Source organism: Drosophila albomicans, chromosome 3, assembly GCF_009650485.2.
Source record: "Drosophila albomicans strain 15112-1751.03 chromosome 3, ASM965048v2, whole genome shotgun sequence".
NCBI lineage: Eukaryota > Metazoa > Arthropoda > Insecta > Diptera > Drosophilidae > Drosophila > Drosophila albomicans.
In genome coordinates, this window is record NC_047629.2 from 38468907 (window position 1) to 38491009 (window position 22103).

Below are 22103 nucleotides of genomic sequence, written 5' to 3' on the forward strand. Positions count from 1 at the left end.
TTATAATATACTTCAAATGTATAAGACGATAATGTGAAATTTATATAAATTACAAAAATAAAGAAAATTTCACAAAGAATTAGTAACAAAAATACTAAATACATATACAAAAATAATAAATGTAAATACAATTAAGTGATGTAATCTTTTAAAGCTTATAGATTTTTTTTGTTCACTATTTAATTTCTTAATAATGGAATAGATTTTTATTTGGAAATGTAATTCATATATATATTTTTGCATAATGCTTTATCTTAAAAAAAAACAGCGCTTACATCCCACTGTGCGGTATGTTGTTGGTGGTGTTGATGTCGAACTCATCGTACGCCTCACTCACAGCTGGAGCGGCAAACTGCTTTGAGTTTGTTATTGTGGTAGTTGAGCGAGCGACAGCAACTGCAGCTGACTGCGACTGCGACTCAGACTGAGACTGAAACTGAGACTGTGATTCAAAACAGGGGTGCGGATTGTGCCGGGCCAGAGTATTGGCCACGCAGTGAGTCAGTTGACAACGTCGAGTTATCGAGAGAGCACACAGAACACACAAACAGAATGCAGCTAAGGCGGCAAGGTAAAGTGCACAAAATGCGAATGCTAACTAAATAGCCTACTACTGACATAATGTTTGTTGCAGAAGCTGCAGCTGGAACAACGCTGACAACGCTCAACGATGATTGCCTGCTGTTGATCTGTGGCCAAATCCCAATTAGAGACCAATTCATGCTCATGCAGTTGGGTGGACGATTCGAGCAGCTGGTGCTGCATATTTGGCAACGCAAATACGCCGATGAGTTCGATTGGCAACTGGAGCCGCAATTAAAGTTGCTAAGCGCCAGCGAGCAGAGTCAACTGCTGACACACATGGCCGGCATGACACGAGCACTGCTTAATCTCGACGCCAGCACCGAGGGACTACAGCACTGGCTGACGATCCGAGGTGGAGAAGCAGCAGGTAAACAACAACAGCAATTGAGCGACATACAGCGGATAAGCTTTGCGCAATGTAACGCGATGCTGTTGCAACAATTGCCGCGTGTTGTTGCAGCACCGAACATTGTCCAGTTGCAACTTGGCGCCTGTTTGGGTGTAACGCCCGCGGATCTGGTCACACTCTTTGCCCAGCTGAGGCAACTAACGGTGTTCGAGCTGTTGCCAGGCGGCCGAAACAGTGGCTGCTTGTGCAGCACAACTCCAGTTTCAATTGCTGAGTTGGCCAACGTGGCATATTGTCAAACATTGCAGTGCCTGAAATTGCCATCGTGCGCGGTGCGTGCAACTGCCACGGAAATTGCACGGCTGCCACAGCTGCGGCAATTGACAGGCTTCCTTTGCTGCAGTCGCGACATCGTCGCCGACGCTGACAAAGGCAAGGCAAATGCTGTCGGTGCTGTTGTTGGCGCTGCTGTGGCCACAGCTACCATATCCGCCTGCCTCGCGGCGTTGCAAGTTGATAGGGATGCGGATGAGAATGAGGATGAGGAGAGTGAAGCAACAGCGGATGACGATGACGATGACGATGCCGTTGTCGCCTGTCAAATTGTGGCATTGAATTTGCAATGTCAACTGGATGGCAGCTTGCTGCGAGTGCTGCAAGGCCACTTGAGAGTGCTGCGACTGCATCGATTCGCATGGCACTCACAGTTGATGGTGCACTATGATGCGACCGATGGCAGCATCAAGTGGCTGCCACAGCAGCCGCAAGTGGCGCGTGCGTTGCTCCACTTCATTGTCAGTCAGGCGGCGAGTTTGCATGAATTGGATTTCACGCGTAATGTGCATGCCACGCCCACATTTCTAGCACAGCTCGATGAGCATTTCTTGCACCATTCACCCAACGCTCGCAAGGTGGCGCATCAGTTGGCCGTGTGGCACGATGGCTGCCCCAGGCTGCAGATGTCAAACGAGCAGCACGATACAATTGCCAATTGCATTGCCAATCGAGAGTGCAACAACAATAACGATTTGGCCTTTGTGCACTTTGAGCTGCAGCATTTGGCTAATGAAAAGACGATCTGCTGCTGTTGATGCCAACATGATTGAGCGAGGGGCGAGAATAGAGAGTATTAAAGTTACCAAAGACAACGGATGAAAATGGATTAGCATTTAAGAAAATATATATATTTATGTAGTTAAAAATATTGATAGAGAATCTCACTATTAAAATAAATAAATTTAAATTTAAATTTTTATCTTGTTTTCGTGCATAAGAATGTCAACTAATATATGAGCTTGTTAATCACAGATGAGCGAAGAAGAAAGCTAAATAAACACTCTAATTCAGCATCATATTGGTTTAACAAAATTAAACAATATTTTATATTCTGTGGTTTAATGCGAGTACATTTTTGTGCATTTTATATACTCCATAATGAAATATTTAACCTAATATTGGTTTCGTATAATCACATTAAAACTTTTATTCTAAGAGCAATAATAATTATTAACATATAATAAATTTGTTTTGAAGCCACAAACTAGTTTCGAAATATAAGAGAAATCGTATTAACCTTTGATTAAGTTAGCAACATGTGTAGGTAAAATTTTATGAAATATATTTCAACGCATTTCGACAGTTGTAAACATTGTGTCTTTTGCTTATTTTAACGAAGATTTTATAATTTTTATATCAAAATCCATAGATTGTATTTCTTTTACATATTACTGGTAAAATGTGCAACGAAGTTGACAATAGTTGATTTCAACTTTGTAAGATTTTAATATACTTGTAATATAACGCTTTGGGACTATTTTTTATCAACGGGTGTTTTAACAAAATTTTTAAAAATAGAGTGCATGTAAGTGGAGTAATGATAATAAAATGAGTTTATATTAATAAACGACACTTAGAAATTCTGTTGTGGTGCCTGATGCACTGCTCATCGCGCTCAATCGATACCTGAATGTGCAGCGAGATCGCAACGCTACAACTTGCGACTCGGATCAGGATCTATGTGACTGTGAAAGTAGAATGCGCGCAAATCCAGCGAATGCTGCAGCATCAGCAGCTGTCAAGACGCCACAACAATTAATTAATCCTACACAAGGAAGCTCAAATGATACGAGGGTTAGCTTGAAAAATCTACAAAAATGGTATTTACTTCTACTTAACGATATTCTTGTAGTCACCACAAGTATGGAACACAATGCAACTGCATCAGAGACATCGCGATCCAATATTGAACACTCGCGATAATCCGCATAATCGACGATCTTCGAGTGCGCCTTCAGGCGGCTCTCGTGATTGTCAAAGAGGTGCCGATAAATTTGTGAGTAATTTGTTCTTATAATATAGTATATTGTGCGTAGTCTGCTTTTATAAATAAGCTAATTTCAGTGCCATACGGTTCAGCCAACCAACCACAATTACTTGGGTTTGCAGCCTAATGAAAAACCTGTAAGTTGCTACTAAATGACTAATAACAAGTAAGAAAGCTACAGTCGAGTGTACTCGACTGTGAGATACCCGCTACCCAATTTGATTAAAAGCAATATATTTTGCGGCATTGTTCTCAAAATATACCAAATATACTGCAAATATACTAAAAAATACTAAGAATATACCAAATGGTATGTTTGGTATATCGATATATTACCCCATTCAAAATATACCATAGACGGCACAATGTGCTAGATTGACGGCCAAAGCAACTCAGACCCCTAGTAAGTAGGCGTTTTTGCCCATACAAAAGTATTTCTTTAATTTTTATCTGATCGCAACCAAATTTTCGGGACTCATAACTACTATAGTAATTATTATATATACCAAAATTCGCAACTCTAGCTTTAAATTTACGCTTGTTATTCGATTTTTTTGATTTGCGGGGGCGGAAGTGGGCGTGGCAAAAATTCGAAACAAACTTGATTTGCGTGCAAAAATAACAAATGCTGTCGAAAAAAAATTATAGCTCTATCTCTTATAGTCTCTGAGATCTAGGTGTTCATACGGACAGACGGACAGACGGACATGGCTAGATCGTCTCGGCTGTTGACGCTGATCAAGAATATATATAATTTATAGGGTCGGAGATGCCTCGGTCTACCTGTTACATACATTTCCTGCCGGCACAAAGTTATAATACCCTTCTACCCTATGGGTAGCGGGTATAAAAATACTAAAATATACCATAATAATATGCCACTGCATTCAGAATATACCATATAATTAATCGTAACCGAGATGGTGAACCGAACCGATTAATATCTTAAATAAATTTATTTACTCACAACGAAAATACTATAGGTATTATTTTGTGCTTTGGCTTGCTATTCATTTTTTCGATTTGGGTGATTTATCATATTTTATATGTATTTAGAATAATAACTCAATGGCCAACTCTGCAACGTTGCTCAAATGTGAGTTCTTCTATGCTCAAATTTATGCTTTATAGTCTTAGCATGTTGGCGTTAGAAATAGTTTGTTTGCTTAAACATCTTTAAACAATCTTCTTTAGTGCTGTGGCAAGGCTGCAACCAACAACAACAGCAGCAACAACGAGTCTCAGCGTCTGGAGACTTCATACCAAATGAATAAAAGCAGTGGCATCGGCATGAACTATGGCGATTGGCAGCGGCAACAACAAATGCAACAACTGCAAGCACAACAACAACAACAGCAGCGGCAACACCAAGAACAGTTTCAACAGCAGCAACAACAAAGACAACAGCAAATGCGATCTATGCGACGAGATGAATTTGATGATTTTGTGAGTTTTGCTTTTTGTCTGTCGTAAAAAGAGAAGCCCACATAAGTTAGATGCATCTTTTGATTAGGAACCTGCGCTCAATAGCACAATGATGGAGCCGCATTATCAAGGTAATGCGGGTCGTCGCTTGCAACGCTCAATGTATTGTCAACCACAGCAGCAACAACAACATCTGCAACAACTGCCTCAACAACAATTGCAGCAACAACAACTGCAGCAACAACAACTGCAGCAACAACAACTGCAACAACAGCCATCGCCATATCGCACACAAGCTCAACAGCAAGCTTATCGAGCTTGCTGCATGCCACAGCAGGTAAGCATCAAACACGACTTTAATTGCAGTTAAAAAAAAAAAAGAAGGAAAACTCATCTCTGTTGAGCCTTCAGCCAACATCAGTCCCCAGTCAAGCAACACAACAGAGAATGCAATATCCGGATATGCCGTGTCAAATACAGGTGAGTAAGTAAAGTTCACATCTTCTTTATTTCGCACATTTGAGCACAAATGAATTGTCAATTGCCAATCGGAATTCTAGCATGATTTGAGCGATACGTACAACGAGACGAGCTACATGCAGTTGCCCCAAGGGGCACAGCAAATGCAACAGCAACAATCAACAACTGTGAGTTGAGAAGCAGCTCTCGATTCGTTCTCAATAATAATGCATTTTCAACCGAACAGCAACAGGTAACATTTCGGGAGCCTTCACAAGCTTCAAGTGGTTATCGTACTGGCACAATTTATCAATCTAATCTGAGCATGAATCAAAGTTCACTTGAGCAGAGTCCAAATTTGACTAGCAAAAAATCGCCAAGTTGCCAGGACAACGCAGCTGAAGCAAAATCCAGTAGATCTTTGACACCTTTGAGCCAAATGAAACGTAAGTAGAAGATTATACAACTAAAACTTGTTCTCTTTTAATGGCTTTCTCAGATGAAGACCTGATTGTACATCGCGCGGAAACACTTTTCTTTGAGTCTTTGGTCTTGGACAGCAATTGTCCAGGCGTCATTCAAAGTTCACTAAGTGGCAAGGATAACTTCAATGATCATGCCTTCCATATAGCCTTTGGCGATCAGGTACCCAACGAACCCAAACCCGTTGATCCCATAACCATGCTGGAAGCGATCAAGTTACGCATAGATCACGAACGTGCGGAGATACACAAAAAATGTCGAGTGGAGCGTGTGGAAAGTGAGCTTGACATAAGGCAACGCAAGCACAAAGACCATCAACATGAGGAGCATTCAAAGAGATCTGCTCGCAGTGACTCCGAATCGTATTACTATAAAGGTAAGAATGCCAAGAAGAAAAGTCGTGGACAGCAGGAGATAACACCTCAAGAGCTGCTCAGCGAGGACATTGATCGACACTTTCGATGCAAACACAAGTCCGATGTGAATGATGGCATTTATGCATTTCTAAAAGCGGAAAATGATTACAGCTCTTCCGTAGGGCATGCTGTAAGTATTCCACTCGTTTTTACTTAAATTTAATATAATTTTTTAAAACTATTTCGCAGTCAAAGAACTTTTCAGCGAATGTAAACTCACATGAATCGCATTTCTTGGGTTTGCCCATCAAGATGCGAATTTACAATGCTACAACTTGGCCCGTTGACTGAAATCTAATCATTAAATCTTGACAATTTTTGACGACTGACACTTAAATAAATGTATTGTGAACTTAACACAAAGCATCGCACTTTTCCAGCAATCAATCAATCTTTCTATTCATGGCTGCAATTAAGTTCATGTGTCATTAAACCGAGAAACTTGCATCATCTTTTTTACAGCACTTGGCATAATTTATTTCATTGCTTAGTTGTATTTCTAATCGTTCACAGATGTCACTCACAATTGTGTGGGTTTTTAAAAATAATTTTGTATTTTTAATTAATAATGGTTAGCTATTAACTGTGAATAAACAAAGAAAATAAAGCCACTCTGTTGATTAGATTTTGCACTTGGAAAGTATTTCTATCTTTTCATCAATTTCAGTTCAAAGTGCAAATGTATTTAAACAATCGAAAGCCATTGATTTTAGCAATAAATTGCGTACATGTTTTAAATTGTAACAGAATAATGGAGAGCGAATGCAATGAATGAGTTTTTCAATGCACCATAAAGTTATCAGAAACACTTTAGGAAGTACGCAATAAATGTGAATTGCTTTTTATCGCTGCTCAATGTTTGTTTTAAATTAATTTTGTGATAACCTGCAGTGGCAAAAGTAAAAGTCATTTCAATATGAAATATAAATATCCGATTGCGATTCGATAGCAATAACAAGAAAAGCTGACAGAGCAAAGAAAACATAACAAAATCAACAGAATAACAACTTATATACTCACAAGCTGATTATGTGCACCTACATATATGTATGTATTCATGAATATGTATGACAAGTTTTATTTTTCGGCATTTTATGTAAGAGAGCAAAAGAAAAAGAGAGAGAGGAAACATGTAGTAGAAGAGCAACATTGCGAGCATCGTCGCTGGGTAAATGAACTCTGTGGCAAAGCATAACTAATCAAATCGAAAGCAAATATAAATATAAATAAAAATCAGCTGGGTTGTCTCTTTATCGCTTTATGCTCTCGCTCTTGCTCTCTTTCATCTACAGCTCAGATCTCGGTTGGATCTAAATTGGATTTTTTACACCAATTTGCAACACAATGAACAACGCAAACAGACGAGCACAAAGCGCAAAGAATAACAAAACTAACTAAACAACTTAAATAACAAATTGGCTTTTAATTTGCATGTGAAGTTCTATCTTCCTCTTGTTGAAATTTAAGTGCGTTAATATGCGAATCATATTTTTAGCTGAACAGGCACATGGCTCAAAATCGCAGCGTTAATTATATTTAATTCGCATAAGAACGGCATAAAAACATTTAATGTGTTTATTATTTAAAGCACAGTAATTACAATTTTATGCTTTTCACTTTTAATTTTACCGTAGAATAATCAGAGCGTCACTTTTAATATTTGACTGATAGAATTTTCGAATTCTTTCAGAAGTTCTCGATCCGCGGCGATCTACACACGAAACACGCGTCCCAAAGACTGATCAGACGTTGTCGACATTTCAACGAGCAGAGCTGAAACCAAACTCGAATCCCATTCCCATAACGATTATAATGCCGACGCCGTGCACTCATCAATGAGTGTATGAGTACTTGTGTGCTTGGGTGTGAGTGTTCTTCGACTTATCTGAACAGTGGGAGACGCGATAACAACGTAAACAAAATACATTTCGGTTTTATCAAACATGATATTAAATAATTCATAATTAATGTCACTCTTTAGACGCAGACCACGTCGCAGTTGCAACCCAGAGAGAGCAAGAGTTCTAAGAGAGAGAGAGGAAAAGAATGAGAGAGAATGAAACACATTTTTGATGACTTTCCCTTTTCAAAATTTCGATGATAACTCTTTAGGCAAAGTGTCACTTAGTGCCCCGTGGCCAATGTGCTGCATCATTCACTTCTCAGCGCACTCGTTAGATTGTGAATAACTTTCGAGTGTGTGTGCTCGACTTCAAACGATAAGCACTAAAAAAGCGTTGAAATATGATGAACAAGAAAATATGTGTGGATTAAATTTAATGTACGTTTATGATGATCGTAAATACTCTTTGCTTTGCAATGTTTTCTTTTCTTCTATTTTTTAACTAATGATCTTGCACTTGAAATTCTTGCAGCTGAGGGGAAATTTTTCTATAATTTTCTTGCCTTCGTTATTTGGGAAATCTATTTTTGCATTGTTTTTGTTTCGGTTCAATTCACGCCCAAAAATAGCAATCATCCAAAACGTTAATTATCGCATCATGAATATTTATCTCTTGCCTGCTTCCCAAGTTCTGTAAACACAAACAGAACAAATAGAAAAAAAAAATAATTTGATTTAGCATTTGGCGAATTTGGAAATTTTGATGTTGAAAGTATGTGGAATATATGAATGTGCGTCAGTTCATGCCACACACGTTGCAACGACATCTGGTTGTATAAGCTTATTTGAGAATTCTCTTCCAGAAATAATCAAATTTTTATTGATTATTTATTTGCTTTTGGAAATGAAATACATTTGTGTTTCATTTCATTAAGCAAATAAATCTGCTCCCTCTCATTCTTTGAATTTAATTTCTCCTATTTTTTTGCTTTTCAAAGATTTCTGTTTTGTGGCTCGTGGCTGATAATGGGATTTCAAGCATAAAGGTTAATGGTGCACATGGAAAAGTAAAAAAGACGAAGAGGAATAGAGTCAGATTTCGCAAAGACAATGCAAATGCTTTGTACAGCATTCAGAATTCCTGGCACACTTCCATGTGCAATGCAAAAGTCATAAATAAATTTACAAGAGCATTGCATGCACAATTTTTTAAGCAAATAGAAGTCGTTCCCTTCTCTCTCCGTTTTCTCTCACATTCTCTAGGGTAAAGGTGCCGTTTGCCTGTGCCGGAGCAATTCTCAAACTAAAATTTGAAAGTGTCTGTGCGAAGTGTTGTGTGTGCGAGAGCCAGGATTAGGCGGACTTAAATGAATTTATGGTATGTGCTAATCTAAAAAGGGGTTTTTCACACAAATGACAAAAATGCAAATATGCAAAGCATGTGAGCACATAAGTATGATGCTTCGTTTGGCTTGGCTTCGCTTGGCAGAAGGCAGAAAGGCAAAACCATTTACGAGTGTACAATAAGAAAAACCCCAAAAAGATGTGGAAAACACTATTTAAGAGCCGTAATTCAAAGATTAGACAACACAGGCTGTCAGTTTAAAGATAGCAATAGCTTCAAATAGCTTGAACAATAAAAAGAACTCAAGCCTCATAAATCAACAATCACTTTTGATGAGTTATTTGATTAAATATTGAAGTAGTCAGAATATTGAATGATTTTTATATGAATTTAAATTCATGCAATATAATAGATTGTAATTTGTAATGTATTTAAAGAATATTATTGCTTGTATTTTTTCTCACAATACAATAATTATATTTCGAGAATTTTAAGGTTATTTTATAGATATTAAAATTGATTGTATTTAATATAATATATTTCTAAACAAAGATTAATATTCAATCATTTTTTTATGAGTTGAAATTCTAAGCAATATATAAATATATTATTTAGGCTTATAATACAACAATACGTTTTAGGGAATTTTGTGATTAAGTTCAAGTATTAATTTAAAAATATTTTCACTCATAATACATCAATCATTGTTGGGGAATTTTGTGCTTGAGTTGAAGATAATAGTTTAAGTTATGGATTGCAATTCTAAGCAATATTAATAATTTAGAAATACCATTATTTCAACAATCATTATTGCGGAATTTTGTTATTGATTAAAATATAGTAGTAATACTTTCATACAAATAATGATTTTAATAAATATGAATAGTTTATAATAATATTAAGACTCATATGGAAATTTTGGAAAGTAATTAGTCATAATTATGTTTAATGAATTTTTTAGAATTACAATTCTAAGCAAAATAAATAGTTTATAATAATATTCAGCCTCATATTGTTTTGGGAAATTCGTGATGCGAGTTAAAGTAATTAGTCAAAACAATATTTAATGATTTTTGTAGAATTACAATTCTAAGCAATTACTCAGCAAGTAATGCAAATATATTTCAGGAAATCAAATCATGCATTCGTTAGCGTTCAAGCGTTATCAATTTTAGCTATTTCTAATGATTTAAGTTACTCAGAAAGTTTCGAGAATAACTCGACTAAGCCTCAAAGTTGAGAATAGCAAATTTTGATTCTCTTCGATTTCTTCTTTCAAATTTATTTGGATTTTAAGATATTGTTGCATTTGTGAAATATACGCATAGATTGCAAATATTTCAGCAAGCGAATTTGTTTAAACATATACAAAACATGCTGTGTAGTTCACAGTTTATATATGGCAAATAAATCTTGCCGCAAACAAAGCAAAAGTGGTGACTAACATGCACATTATTATTATCAGCATACAAAATCGGGGCGCGTGTCAAAATTCCATGATATCAGCAGCAGCATAGCTAAAGTAGTTTTGTTATGGCTGCTGCTGCTTTCTGAAACCATATCGAACATAAATCAATTGTGCCCTGAGATGTTGGAATACCGAGATGCAAATTCTGCCTGCTCGTTACTTGTTCATGCAACTAATTTTCTCCAAATTTCCCTCACTCTCTCTCTCTCTCTCTCTCTCTCTCTCTCTCTCTCTCTCTCTCTCTTTGCATTCCCTTCCAAATTTTCTCGTTCAATGCCAAGCAGCTTCTCCCCAAACAGTCGGATAAACAAGCGTTGCAAATACCAAATGTTGGCTGTACAATTAGTGCACGCAGCAGGAAACCATTGTGGCAAGGGAGACGGCAGGGCCTGCGGTGTGGCGCATTGATGAAAGGCAACAAAAATTTCGATTTTGCATCGTTTCCCTCCGTTTTAGTGTTGTAGATATCCCGGGATTTTATGCCACGCCCCCGCTGTGTTCAGTGTCACAAGCAGGGGCGAGAGCGAGTTGATTATGCGTTGTTTTGCCACTTAATGTAATGAAATATGCACAATGCCATTAGGCGACAGGCGACAGTCGACAGTCAGCAGGTGGCAAGTGGCAACGGGGCGTGGACGTAATATGAGATCAGCGTGATTACAATACGCATACGCCATGTGTGCACACTCACGCACAAAACTTAATATTGCAGCTTCTGTTTGCAATTTGATTTGATACACAAAAAAAAGAGGAAAAAAGAAAACTATTAAGTAAATTCAAATTGCATTCCAACTGTATGCAATTTTATTTACTTTGCTTTTGCTCAAAGGAAAAGCAGTTCATCGATGCGAAAACTTTGTGTTGCTTGTTGCAAGCTCTTTCTGCTTTTTGAATTATGTAACTGAGTTTGATTTGGATTTCGGTTGCAGTCCGAAAATAAGCAATAACTTTGCATACAAAACAAACAAGTTTTTCGCATAACTTTTGTGGTTGAGATTAAAGCTGCACTTTCAAATTGGTTAAATGCACTTTAAGGATACAAATATTAATTATGATTATTATTTTTTTAATGCCATAAGCTGCACTAGATATTGCCGCAGTAATTAAATACATTTTAATGCTAAAACATGTGTGAATTAACATAAATTGTATTTGGTTAGTGTATCATTTATTTTTGCGGAATTTTTTCCTTTTGATGTTTAAATTGATTTGAAAAATGATTATGTTGCTTTTTTAATTAATTTTTGCGAGCAGCAAAAAAACCCAAAATTATTTGTAAAATTATTTGTTTAGCTGTTGAATTAAGGATCAAATTTGGCATTGATTGCCGATTCACATCATTTTTTTTTTGGCAATTCAAATCACAAATTGGCGGAAATGAGTGTAGACTGATTGTTGAAAAACGTTTTGCTGACTGGAGGAAAAGCGTATCAGTTTTTGAACTTGCAGTAAACATGGAAATTTCCATTAGCAAATTTTCATTTTCAACAATGTGCGTACAAGCTAATTAAAAATGTTTCGTTATTATTTTTGGCACTCAATAAAATTGTAACACGTTAAATTGTGCCAATGAATAGCTGCATATTTGTGCAAGTAATGAAGTGTATGCTGCAAAATTGAAGGCAATAGCGAAACAGACACAAACATGGCAAAAGGCAATTAGCATGCAAAACAAGTCGAAGCTATAAATGCACAGCTTACACACACAAACACAAGAGCGGACTTGTGTATGTGAAAATGCATAAATATTGGTTGTCTCGCTCTCTCGCACTTAGTGTGTTTGCATATTTGTTTGTTTCTTATTTACAAGCGAAAGCAGCAGCAGCAACAGCAGCTGAAACAGTCGCAGCGCTCGCGGCAGCTGCAATACTCGCGGCGGCTGCAAATGCATGCAACATTATGCGGCATGTGTGCTAAACAGTCATGAATTTCAAGCAGACACCACAAACAAACCCGCGAAACAACAAAATGAAGGCAGAAAGAGAGAGAGCATAACATACTCTATTACCCTTCCATTTCCAGACCGAGTCAAACATCCTTTGCATGCGTAATAAATGTGGCGACGAGCAGCAGCAGCAGAGAACAAAATTGCAGTCGCCTCTCAGAGACTTTTGCATTTTTGACTTTTTCGCATAAAGGCGGCGGCGACGGCGACGGCGACCGCGCCAAAAATTGTGAAAAGCAGCGAACTGTGTTCAATTCCCCAGTATTTCCGCTTGCACTTCCGCTTTTCATTTGCATGCACATGCGATATATCCAAAGGAGAAGGGAGAGAGAGAGCGATAGGGGGAAGCAACTCATCTATACATTGATCATGTGATGGCAATTTGCATGGCATTCGTAAATGCAAATTGCATGCAACTCTAGCAGCTGCAAACTGCAATTTGCCACACAAAATGCGCCAATAAGCATGCTAAACAATCGCACGTGACCCCCACACACACACACACACACACACACAGACACACACTCGGAGGGATAGCAAAGCCACGATGTTGCCCAGATTGGGGTATTCGCCTCATTCGTTATTCAAACATTCATCAATTTCACATTGATTTGTCATCAACATTGCCACCTGGCAAAACTGACAAACAGCCAAACAGCCAACAGACAAACAGCTCAACTGACAAAGCATTTCCACGCACTCAGTCCCTTATTTGTTGCCATCTGAACTGAGGTAAACATTAAATCATGGCTTGCCTTCTGCAGCTGCTAGACTTAATCTTCAATGGCCATCAATTATAGCAATAATAATTACCACATTTTTGTCAAGGCAATTAAAATTGTTATGCCTAACTTACTGTTAATTAACCACAATTCGATTGCCCTGCAGTTGGTCAACTGAAGATGCTAGCTATTTATTTAAATTGATATAAATACCACAAGTGCGTATACTTGATATTACTCAGTTGCAGCTTATTGAAGCTATTATTGTACTGTTAATTATTGTTTGTAATTTTGTATTGAAGATAATGTTTTTAAGCCATTGTTAATTAAACAGGTTTGTGTATTTAAAGATGAAAGTACTTACGTTTGAATAATTTACTGTTAATTTGAAACAAGCAAGAATTTGTAACCTTTAAGTTCATGTAACAAAATAAGTTTCACCATTTAATGCTGAGAGACTTTACTTTAAAGAATTTAACTGATTTTATAACACATTCATCATTATCAATAAAAAACATATTGCTGATAGTAACTAAAGTAGTAATTTGATGAAAAATAGAATATTCAATTGCATTCTAACTTTTTCATATTCATAAAACTGGGTGAAAACAAATTCCAATTCAATTTGCAACAAATGTGGAGAACCTTTATGTTTCAATAAAAGAAACTTAAAAACTTTTAAATGTTGTTTAGTTTAATTAAAATGTTGTATTATTTTCAATAGCTACATAACTAATACTCCTACAAAATATTTTGTTAAAGACTCAGAAAAAAAACGTAATAACAAATTTATTTATCTTAAATTCATGAAGTGTATTAATACTACATTTTTAGCTACTTTACATACTCTGCTATAGTAATTCGTTGCAACACAAAAAATGCATAAGACTTTATTATCAATTAAATTATTTTAATCTTTCAGTAATAGATCAAATAAGTACACCATGCAATTATAATCCCTTGAAATGTGTAAAATGCTTAGAAACTTATTTTTAATTAAATTCTTCGAATATATTTTTGGCCTTTATGAAATAAATTAAATAAAGACAGGAAGCAGCACGAAATTTGAAATTAAAGTGAAATTATATTTAAGCATTAGCGACTGAAACAGGATAATAATGAAGAAGGTCTAATTGCGTGCCGCGCTGCCACGCCCACCAGCGAGTGCATATAAAATATAGTACTACAGTCTGTGTGTGTGTGTATGTGTGAGAGAGAGGCAGGCAAGCGTAAGCGCAGCAAGCTTCTGCTTCGCTGCATTCGCTAACATCGACACACACACGCACACACACACACACACATGTGTTTGGCCGGGAAACATGCATGTATGAGTTCATGCAGAAGCCCAGACAGCGTGTATTTAGTTTAACAGCTTGCAAGCGACGACATGCGACACTGACACGACAAGTGTTAATGCGCCACGCCCATCCGCATCCACATACGCCCCTCTCTGCCAACCACATGCATATATAGAAGACCGACATGCAAACATATAGAAATAACATACGCAAGGCTGCAAGTGCCGGGCGGTTTTGTATTTTTTATACCCGCTACCCATAAGTTAGAAGGGTATTATAGTTTTGTGCTCTCAGGCAAAAGGAGGTATGTCCGACCCTATAAAGAATAAATATTATTGATTAGCATCAACAGTCATGTCCGTCTGTCCAAATGAACACCAAGATCTCAGAGGATATAAATGATAGAGATATCATTTTTTTTTTTGACAGCACTTGTTATGTTTGTACGCAGATCAAGTTTGTTTTAAATTTTTTAACCGACCACTTCCGCTCCCGAAAATCTCACAAAACGATTTACAAGCGTAATTTTAAACATCGAGTCTCGATAGCTATAGCTTTTAGGATCGGATAAAAAAGTATTCCTTAAACAATACTTTGTATGGGCACAAACGAAAATCTGGTATATTTTGCACTCTGTGATATATTTAGCATGTAGTTATATATCCAAATACCAAATATAGAATTTGATATGTTTTTAGTATTTTTTCGGCATATTATTTTGTTATATTTTAAGAATAAAACCGCCCTGTTAAAACTAGGTAGCGGGAATCTCACAGTCGAACACTCTCGACTGTAGCTTTCTTACTCGTTTTTTTTATGCAAATAAAATAATGTTAAAACATTTGTGAAGCCAAACTAACTGAAACTTTGCTAGCCAACACAGCTCACCCTAACTAACACTTCACCCATACACATGCACATATGGTACACACACACACACACACTCAGTTGCACTTGAAAATCTCATTTCTTGCCATTTCGCAAGAGCATAAAAAGTTTTTAATCAAATTTTTCAATTTAGTTCTGTGAGCCGTTAATTAAAAACGGCGAATTTTCCTTTTAGATGTGTATAAAAGTATGCGTTAGTTTGACATTTCAATTCAGCAGCGCAAAGCGATTAATTTAATTTGCATTTATGCAGTCAACACGTTACGCATACGCCACATTAGCCCAACGCAAGTTCAGGTTTCAAGCAGCTTGTGCCGCTTTTAATTGGCTGTTCATTTTTGTTTGTTGATGCTAGCCATAAAACTAGACCATGTGCTTGTGATTTGTGATAAGATGCGATACATTTCATTACCAAAAAGAGAGAGCGAAAGCAAAGCAAAGGAAGTTATCGAGGTTATGGGTCAATTAGAGCGTGTTTTTATGTGATGGCACACACATATATCACTGCTTTCCTTATTTACTATAAGGAAGTGAAAGCAAATACACAATACAAGATATATTCCCCAGTGGAAAGCTGCTTAGGATATCATATCACTCATCACTGCAACGATCCCAACGGGGGCGAAAGGTCAACGCCGCCAGAGCAAAGCCAATCTAAATGCTGCTCCCCCCAAAAAAAAAGAAGAAACCCAACCTGGGGCATTGGCATGTAAATAAAAGTAATTTAATGCTAATTAAAAGCTCATAGCTGGGCCAAAACGATGCTAACGCGCAGCGACAGACAGCTAAGCCCTCCAGAGAGTGGCTAACTTCCTCGCTTCGCTTTCCTTCGATACGCTCTGTTTGTGTGTTTAGTTTAGTTTTCACTAATGGCTTTTAATTGGCCTACCTACGACGTCGCGTTTGCTTATTTATAATAATAGTTATAATACACACCAATGAATACAGCTCAACTCAATTCGAGTCGACTCGACTCGCCTCCCACTTTATATACCAATTAAGCGCGAGTTGAAAGCAAAACCAGCAAAAGTAATAATAATAATAACAACAATAGCTGAGCAAAAGTCAGACCAGGCCACACCTAAAAGCATTCTACAACATTCTCTCGACACAGACTGCAAATTAAGTTATGAAAACACTTGACTGTCCATTGTTCCTTTTTCCACTCTCTCTCACTCTCTCTATCTCTGGCTTTTGTGCAGAAGGAGGCGCATTGAGTTGGGGGCGTGGTCTCGTCTGGGGTAATAAAAGTGTTGTGAATAAAAGTCATAAAAAGAAGAATTTCAACAAAGCGAATGAAACACCACGAAGACAATTGACAATGAAGCAAATGACAGCCCAAAGGAATAACAACAAAAATATACAAATGCAAATGCAAAAAGATTGACTTCTTCGGCCTAAGGACTGTCGAGTTCAATATACAAATCAGTTAAGGACACTTCCCAGCCATCAATTAGCTTAATTAATAGCCATAGATATTTTCTCAATATGTGCATTTTGAAGTAAATTAAAGAAATGAAAATGTGCAGCAAACACAAAGCAAGTTGAAAGTAATTAAAAACAAATGTGACAAGAGCTCGAGATAAAGCAGAGTACAAAACGACAAAATCTATAAAGTAAATTAAAATAAACACACAAAGAAACACAAGAAAAATAAATTGCAATACATGTAAAATATTAAATGTAAATTCCAAGTGTAAAATGTAAATATAAATTTGAGCTACAAAAATTTCTTAGATTGAAAAGTGAAACAAACGCATTGAATGAAGAAGAAAATAATGAAAATAACTGTACAAAGAATAAATTTCAAATGTAGAATGTAAAATGTAAAAATAATCAAAAAATAATAAACCCAACGCAAAATATTCAAATCAATGTAAAGAAAAGATTACATAAGCAGAAAATAAATAAGAAAATAAATTTGTATGAAATACATCCAAATACTTATAAGATATTCCATGAAATTTAAAGTGTAAAATGTAAATATAAATTCGAATTATAAATAGCATAGAATGAATGAATTAGTATACAAATAATAAAGATATAAATATAGAATACAAAAATAAATATAAAGTGTTGAAACTTATGTAAAATATACAAATTACAAATACCAAAAAGTAAACATAAATTGATAACTTAACTGACAGAGAGACACTTTTTGTTAAGCAAGTTTGTCGCGCTAATAACAACTAATCGTTAGTTGCGTTGAAGACAATGTTCTACTATTCATTTATTATTTAACAAAATGAGGAGATAATAAAAGAATTTGATATACTTTAACGCGAACAAATGACAAGCGCGAGCAACACGAAGATGACAACACAAAAGTAGTTTTTGTTCTCGGCAAAAGTTTCTTATCACAATGCGCTGTTAGACAAACAAGAGTCGTCGTGTTGAGGGAGGAGGCAAGCGAGGCGTTACATGGCGTTATAAGCAGTTGAAATATGCAAAGCACCGAGCTGAAGGCGAAGTAGCCGAAGTAGAAGAAGGTGAAGGGGAGAAGTAGAAGAAGGGAGTACAAGGCCCAGGGAACATTTACAATGCATATATTTAATGAAAGTGCTCGTACATGGAGAAAACTAAGAAACCAAAATGAAATGCGAAAAGAAAAGGCGTGCTCAGGCGTGGTCGAAGAAGGCAAGGAGCAGGCGGGCGGGCGGAGGAGGCGTGTTGCGGCCAGGCGGCGCAGTGAGCTGAAAGTGTTGCATACTTTTGGGCGGCAACATGAACACGGACAATGCTCTGCGGCAGCTGCGCAGCGATGTTTATTTAAGCTGCTGCTTCTGCTGCTGCTTGCACAACTTTTGAGCTGTGTATAGTTGTGCTACAAGTATTTTCTTTATGCTTCTAAGATTGCCAAAAAAAAATAACTAAAAAAGTACTACTAACAACAACAACAACAATTATTGTTTGCAACAAAAACTAGAAGAATTTTCCAGCCGCAGTCGTTTGATGAAGTTGTTCATCGTCTCGTTTTTTTGTTGAGGAGAACTTTTTATGCGCTTTGCTGAGCTCTTTTGCTTGGGTGTTAAGTTGCGTTTGCAAGCAAATGAATTTAGAAGTCTTATTTAACAAGTTTCGGTGGCCGCACTTTTTAGCCCTTTTATCGACAGCTGCTGCAGTGAAAGTTGCCTTTGCACAATTTTCATCCACTTGTTGTGGCCATGTTGTTGTGGCATGTTCGGCCGGCTTTATCGGAAAACTTGGCCAAAGCACTTGAAAATGTGTGTGCATAATAAGTACCCAAAAAAAAAAGAAAAAAATGTTTGCATTAAAGATAACTGAATGCACATTTGCTAATCCACATTAAATGAACTGCTCAAGTGAACTAAATATCTATCGATTAATTGGCTTCAAGTGCGCATATAATTTGCCAGCAGGTTTTCTTAAGTATGCATAATTAAGCGTTGGCTCTAGGCTGCCATTAAAGTACACACAAAATGTGTCCGCAGCGCGGAAACATGCAACATTTTGCCTAGAATAGAAACAGTAGCTGAAACAGAAACAGAAACGGAAAAATATCCATAAATTTGTGCTTCTAATTAAAACAAGTCACGTACATTTTAAATTAAAAGCGGCAGGCACAAAAAGCCAGACCAACAAATTTTCGGTGACCACAAAACTACGCAGGCAACAAAGTCGGTCGGTCTCAAGTGTGGCACAGTCACGCAGGCTGCCCACAGTTTTGGGGCACACAAATCGACAGCCATGTCATACGCAACTTTAATTATAAATGCCGCAATAATTGAACGTTAAAACGTGGGGCCAAATTTCACTCGACGACATTAAATCTATAATCTGATACTCAGTTAGTGCTCGTTATACTCTGTGTTGTGGTACACCAAGTATATAATGAGAGCTGCATGTCGAATGTGTGACGCCTCCAGTATGTTATAATTACTGTCTGCCCAAAATATCAGATTCAAATTTCGTTGCGTCATTTCATCTTTGGCAAATAATGAGCTGTGTGTCTCTCACTCACTCACTTTCTCACTCTCTCTCTCTCTCTGTGGTTGCACAAATTCATGTGACTTGGCCAGCACCGAAATGAATGGATCTCCAGGCGGCAGTCGATGTTTGCCAACCACAAACTGCAGCTCAACCACATGGACCACATCGTCAAACAAGCACGTGGCTGGCGAAGGAGACTCTGTGCGTGCTTCCTCTATGATGCAAGCTTCGCCTCTCGCTTGTGGGCTAATTATATCCTGCATTTAACAGCATTTATTCATGGGGTAGTTTGATTGAAATTCATAAACAGAAAATTAGAAATGTATTTGTGAAATATTTTGCTTAAATTGTTTATGTTTATAGCTACTTAAAATGATTTCGCTTGCTTATTTATTCAGTTTGCTAACTGCGTCATTAGTTTGTTTATGCATTTATCAAATTAAAATATTTGAAATTGCTGCAACACGTGTCTACAAAAGAGGTGGAAGATAAAAACGAAATTACTTGCTTATTTTGAAAATCAATTAATACATTATAAAATTTTATATTAAATTTTATTAATTTGTTAATTTTAAACTCTTCTTTCAACACAATTTTAAGCTTCTATAGGTCATCAAGTTGTCTCTCAATCTTCACACCAAAAACTTCCGTTTACTTTAGCTTGTTATTTCTAGCAAAAAAAAGGAAGCTGCCAAAAATTGATGCTCATTTTTGCAGCAAAAATCAACATTTAACACAAATTTATGCAAACAGTTTTAAACATGAAAATTTTTGCAAACTAACTTAAGACAAAAAATATTGCAAAAAAAAGAAAGAAAATTGTAAATGCAGTTCAAATAGTTAATCGATTTATGCGCTATCTTTTCTTCTTTTGACAGCCACAAAACAATGACAAACTTTGGCATATTTCCTTTATGCAGAAATGCCACCCAAAAGTTGATCAAGTCAATTAGACAATGTAATTTCCTCGGACTGTGAACTTTTGGCAGACGAAAACAAAAGGCCAACGCAAAAACAAAGCAAAAGAGAGACAGCTGCCCTTTGACAACAAATACTCTCATATCTCTTGTTTATTCATTGAATTTTGTGCTTCAATTAAAAAGTCATTAGAACACGGCTAGAAGACAAAGGCCATATTTCAATGTCGTTGCCCCGGTAACTTGACCGACAAACAAACGAACGAACGCAAACTGTAAACAGAACTCGACAACGACAACGAGAACGAGAACGACTACAACTATAACAACTAGCTACACCTGTCCCCCAATCAATATTATTATCCTTTGGCTGTCAAAAGCACAACAGCACAACAGCAACAACAACAAGGAACAACACGAGGACACACGAATGTATAGAAAAGGCATTTGCATGCAAGGCTTTGTACTTGGGCTTTGCCTTCGCCTTCGCCTTCGCCTTACCTTATTGTGTTATACAGCTGTGTAGCCTTGCCTTTAACCTCGCTCCGTCTCCTTGCTCTCTAATTTATATTTAATGCCAGCAAAAGGAAACCAAAGTTGCCAGCTGCTCAGATTCGGATTGGCTCATAAAGTCTTTGTTTCTGTTGTCTTTGAGAGGTGCCAGACGAGGGGTCAGCAGCAGTTGTTGTTATTTATATTTAATTCCCCTCCGCAAGTTAATTGCTGTTGCAGCATGCCTAGACTATAAACTTAATCCGAAATGTTATTAAATTGCTCCAAAACTTATGCAATAATCGTCATTTATTTGCAATGCATTTTAAAATTGCAATTGCATAACTTATAAATAATAAGGAAAACAATCAAAATGCCATAAGTTTTGAGCGGCTTATAATTTATTTCAATGCGTTTTGTTATGCATAAGCAGCTTTTGATGCAAATGCATGCCGCATGCAACGAAATGAGGCAGCAGGCAACCGCAATGCAGCAACAACAACAACAAGGAACACAAACTGTCCTTGAATATGGTAGAAGCATGGATATTATGTTATGTTGTGTTTTGTTGTGTTTGCCGCATTTGATGCGCTCGTCGAAAACGAAACGCAAAATTATTTTTGGCACAAACTGTCTGGCTGTCTCTCTACTTCTTTCTCTCTCCCTTTCTATCTCTTTCTATTTCTCTCTCCATTTGTTGCCTCATAAATATGCACATATGCAGCAGCAATGCAAATTTGCCAAATGAAATGCTGCTCCAACAAGTGGCAAATGTGAAATATTCGCTCGCTTTTGGCCCCAATGACAATTTTCAGTCACTCAGTTTGTGCGCCGTTCTCTCTTTATATAGCATTTATAACCATAAATTATGTGCGTTTTCAATTGTGAAAGCCTCAAAATAATGCCGCCAGCTGTTATGCATTCCCCATGGCACTTTATTCCCACATAAATAACTAGCTCTATAGTCCAAGTCCCAGTCGTAGTTGCGTCGTCGTTGACGCAATTCTCCTTCACACAAAGGTCAACGGAAATACATTTCAAATTGTTGTGATATTGACAAACTGGCAACGGGCGTTGAATTGTTAAACAAATTTGTATTTCATAATAAACTAGTAGGTTGAATTTTTGTACCCTTTAATCGGGATAATGTAGATAAAGGGCTTTTATGGCTAAACAAGAATTCTCAATCAAATC

At 37.0% G+C, this 22103-nt stretch overlaps 3 protein-coding genes across 6 annotated transcripts in view; 2 read left to right on the plus strand and 1 right to left on the minus strand.

Annotated features, from left to right (window-relative positions):
* The window catches only part of LOC117572628 (adenosine deaminase 2), a 49350-nt gene that overhangs the window by 7072 nt on the left and 20175 nt on the right, over window positions 1–22103 (minus strand). Inside the window, exon 1 of one of the 3 annotated variants that reach the window (XM_034255583.2) lies at window positions 7670–7781. The exons of 1 other annotated variant lie outside the window; for it this stretch is intronic. The gene's annotated coding sequence lies outside the window, so the exon portion shown is untranslated. Of the gene's footprint in view, window positions 1–7640; window positions 7782–22103 lie in introns of those variants that run through there. One more of the 3 variants, XM_034255585.2, reaches the window with a different exon arrangement.
* LOC117572545 (uncharacterized) lies at window positions 519–2080 on the plus strand. The gene is made up of 2 exons (XM_034255417.2): window positions 519–571; window positions 635–2080. Exons 1-2 carry the CDS (start codon window positions 553–555, stop codon window positions 2023–2025), a joined length of 1410 nt encoding a protein of 469 aa, XP_034111308.1. The 5' UTR covers window positions 519–552; the 3' UTR covers window positions 2026–2080.
* Window positions 2567–6501, plus strand: LOC117572529 (bromodomain-containing protein DDB_G0280777). Of its 2 annotated transcripts, XM_052005811.1 has the most exons (11): window positions 2568–2795; window positions 2848–3064; window positions 3123–3266; window positions 3335–3394; window positions 4452–4703; window positions 4771–5019; window positions 5094–5162; window positions 5243–5329; window positions 5389–5587; window positions 5641–6170; window positions 6230–6501. In XM_052005811.1, the coding sequence occupies exons 2-11, from the start codon at window positions 2969–2971 to the stop codon at window positions 6329–6331; spliced, it is 1788 nt and encodes a 595-aa protein (XP_051861771.1). In that variant the 5' UTR covers window positions 2568–2795; window positions 2848–2968; the 3' UTR covers window positions 6332–6501. The 2 variants fall into 2 exon arrangements, with proteins under 2 accessions (XP_034111280.2, XP_051861771.1); XM_034255389.2 differs by lacking the exons at window positions 5389–5587; window positions 5641–6170; window positions 6230–6501 and having other exon boundaries at window positions 2567–2795; window positions 5094–5166.

Coding starts and splice junctions, on each gene's coding strand:
- LOC117572529 (XM_052005811.1), top strand. CDS start 2,969: ATGCGCGCAAATCCAGCGAATGCTGCAGCATCAGCAGCTGTCAAGACG. Junction 5,163..5,242: donor ATATGCCGTGTCAAATACAG/GTGAGTAAGTAA, acceptor TCGGAATTCTAG/CATGATTTGAGCGATACGTA. Junction 6,171..6,229: donor GCTCTTCCGTAGGGCATGCT/GTAAGTATTCCA, acceptor ACTATTTCGCAG/TCAAAGAACTTTTCAGCGAA.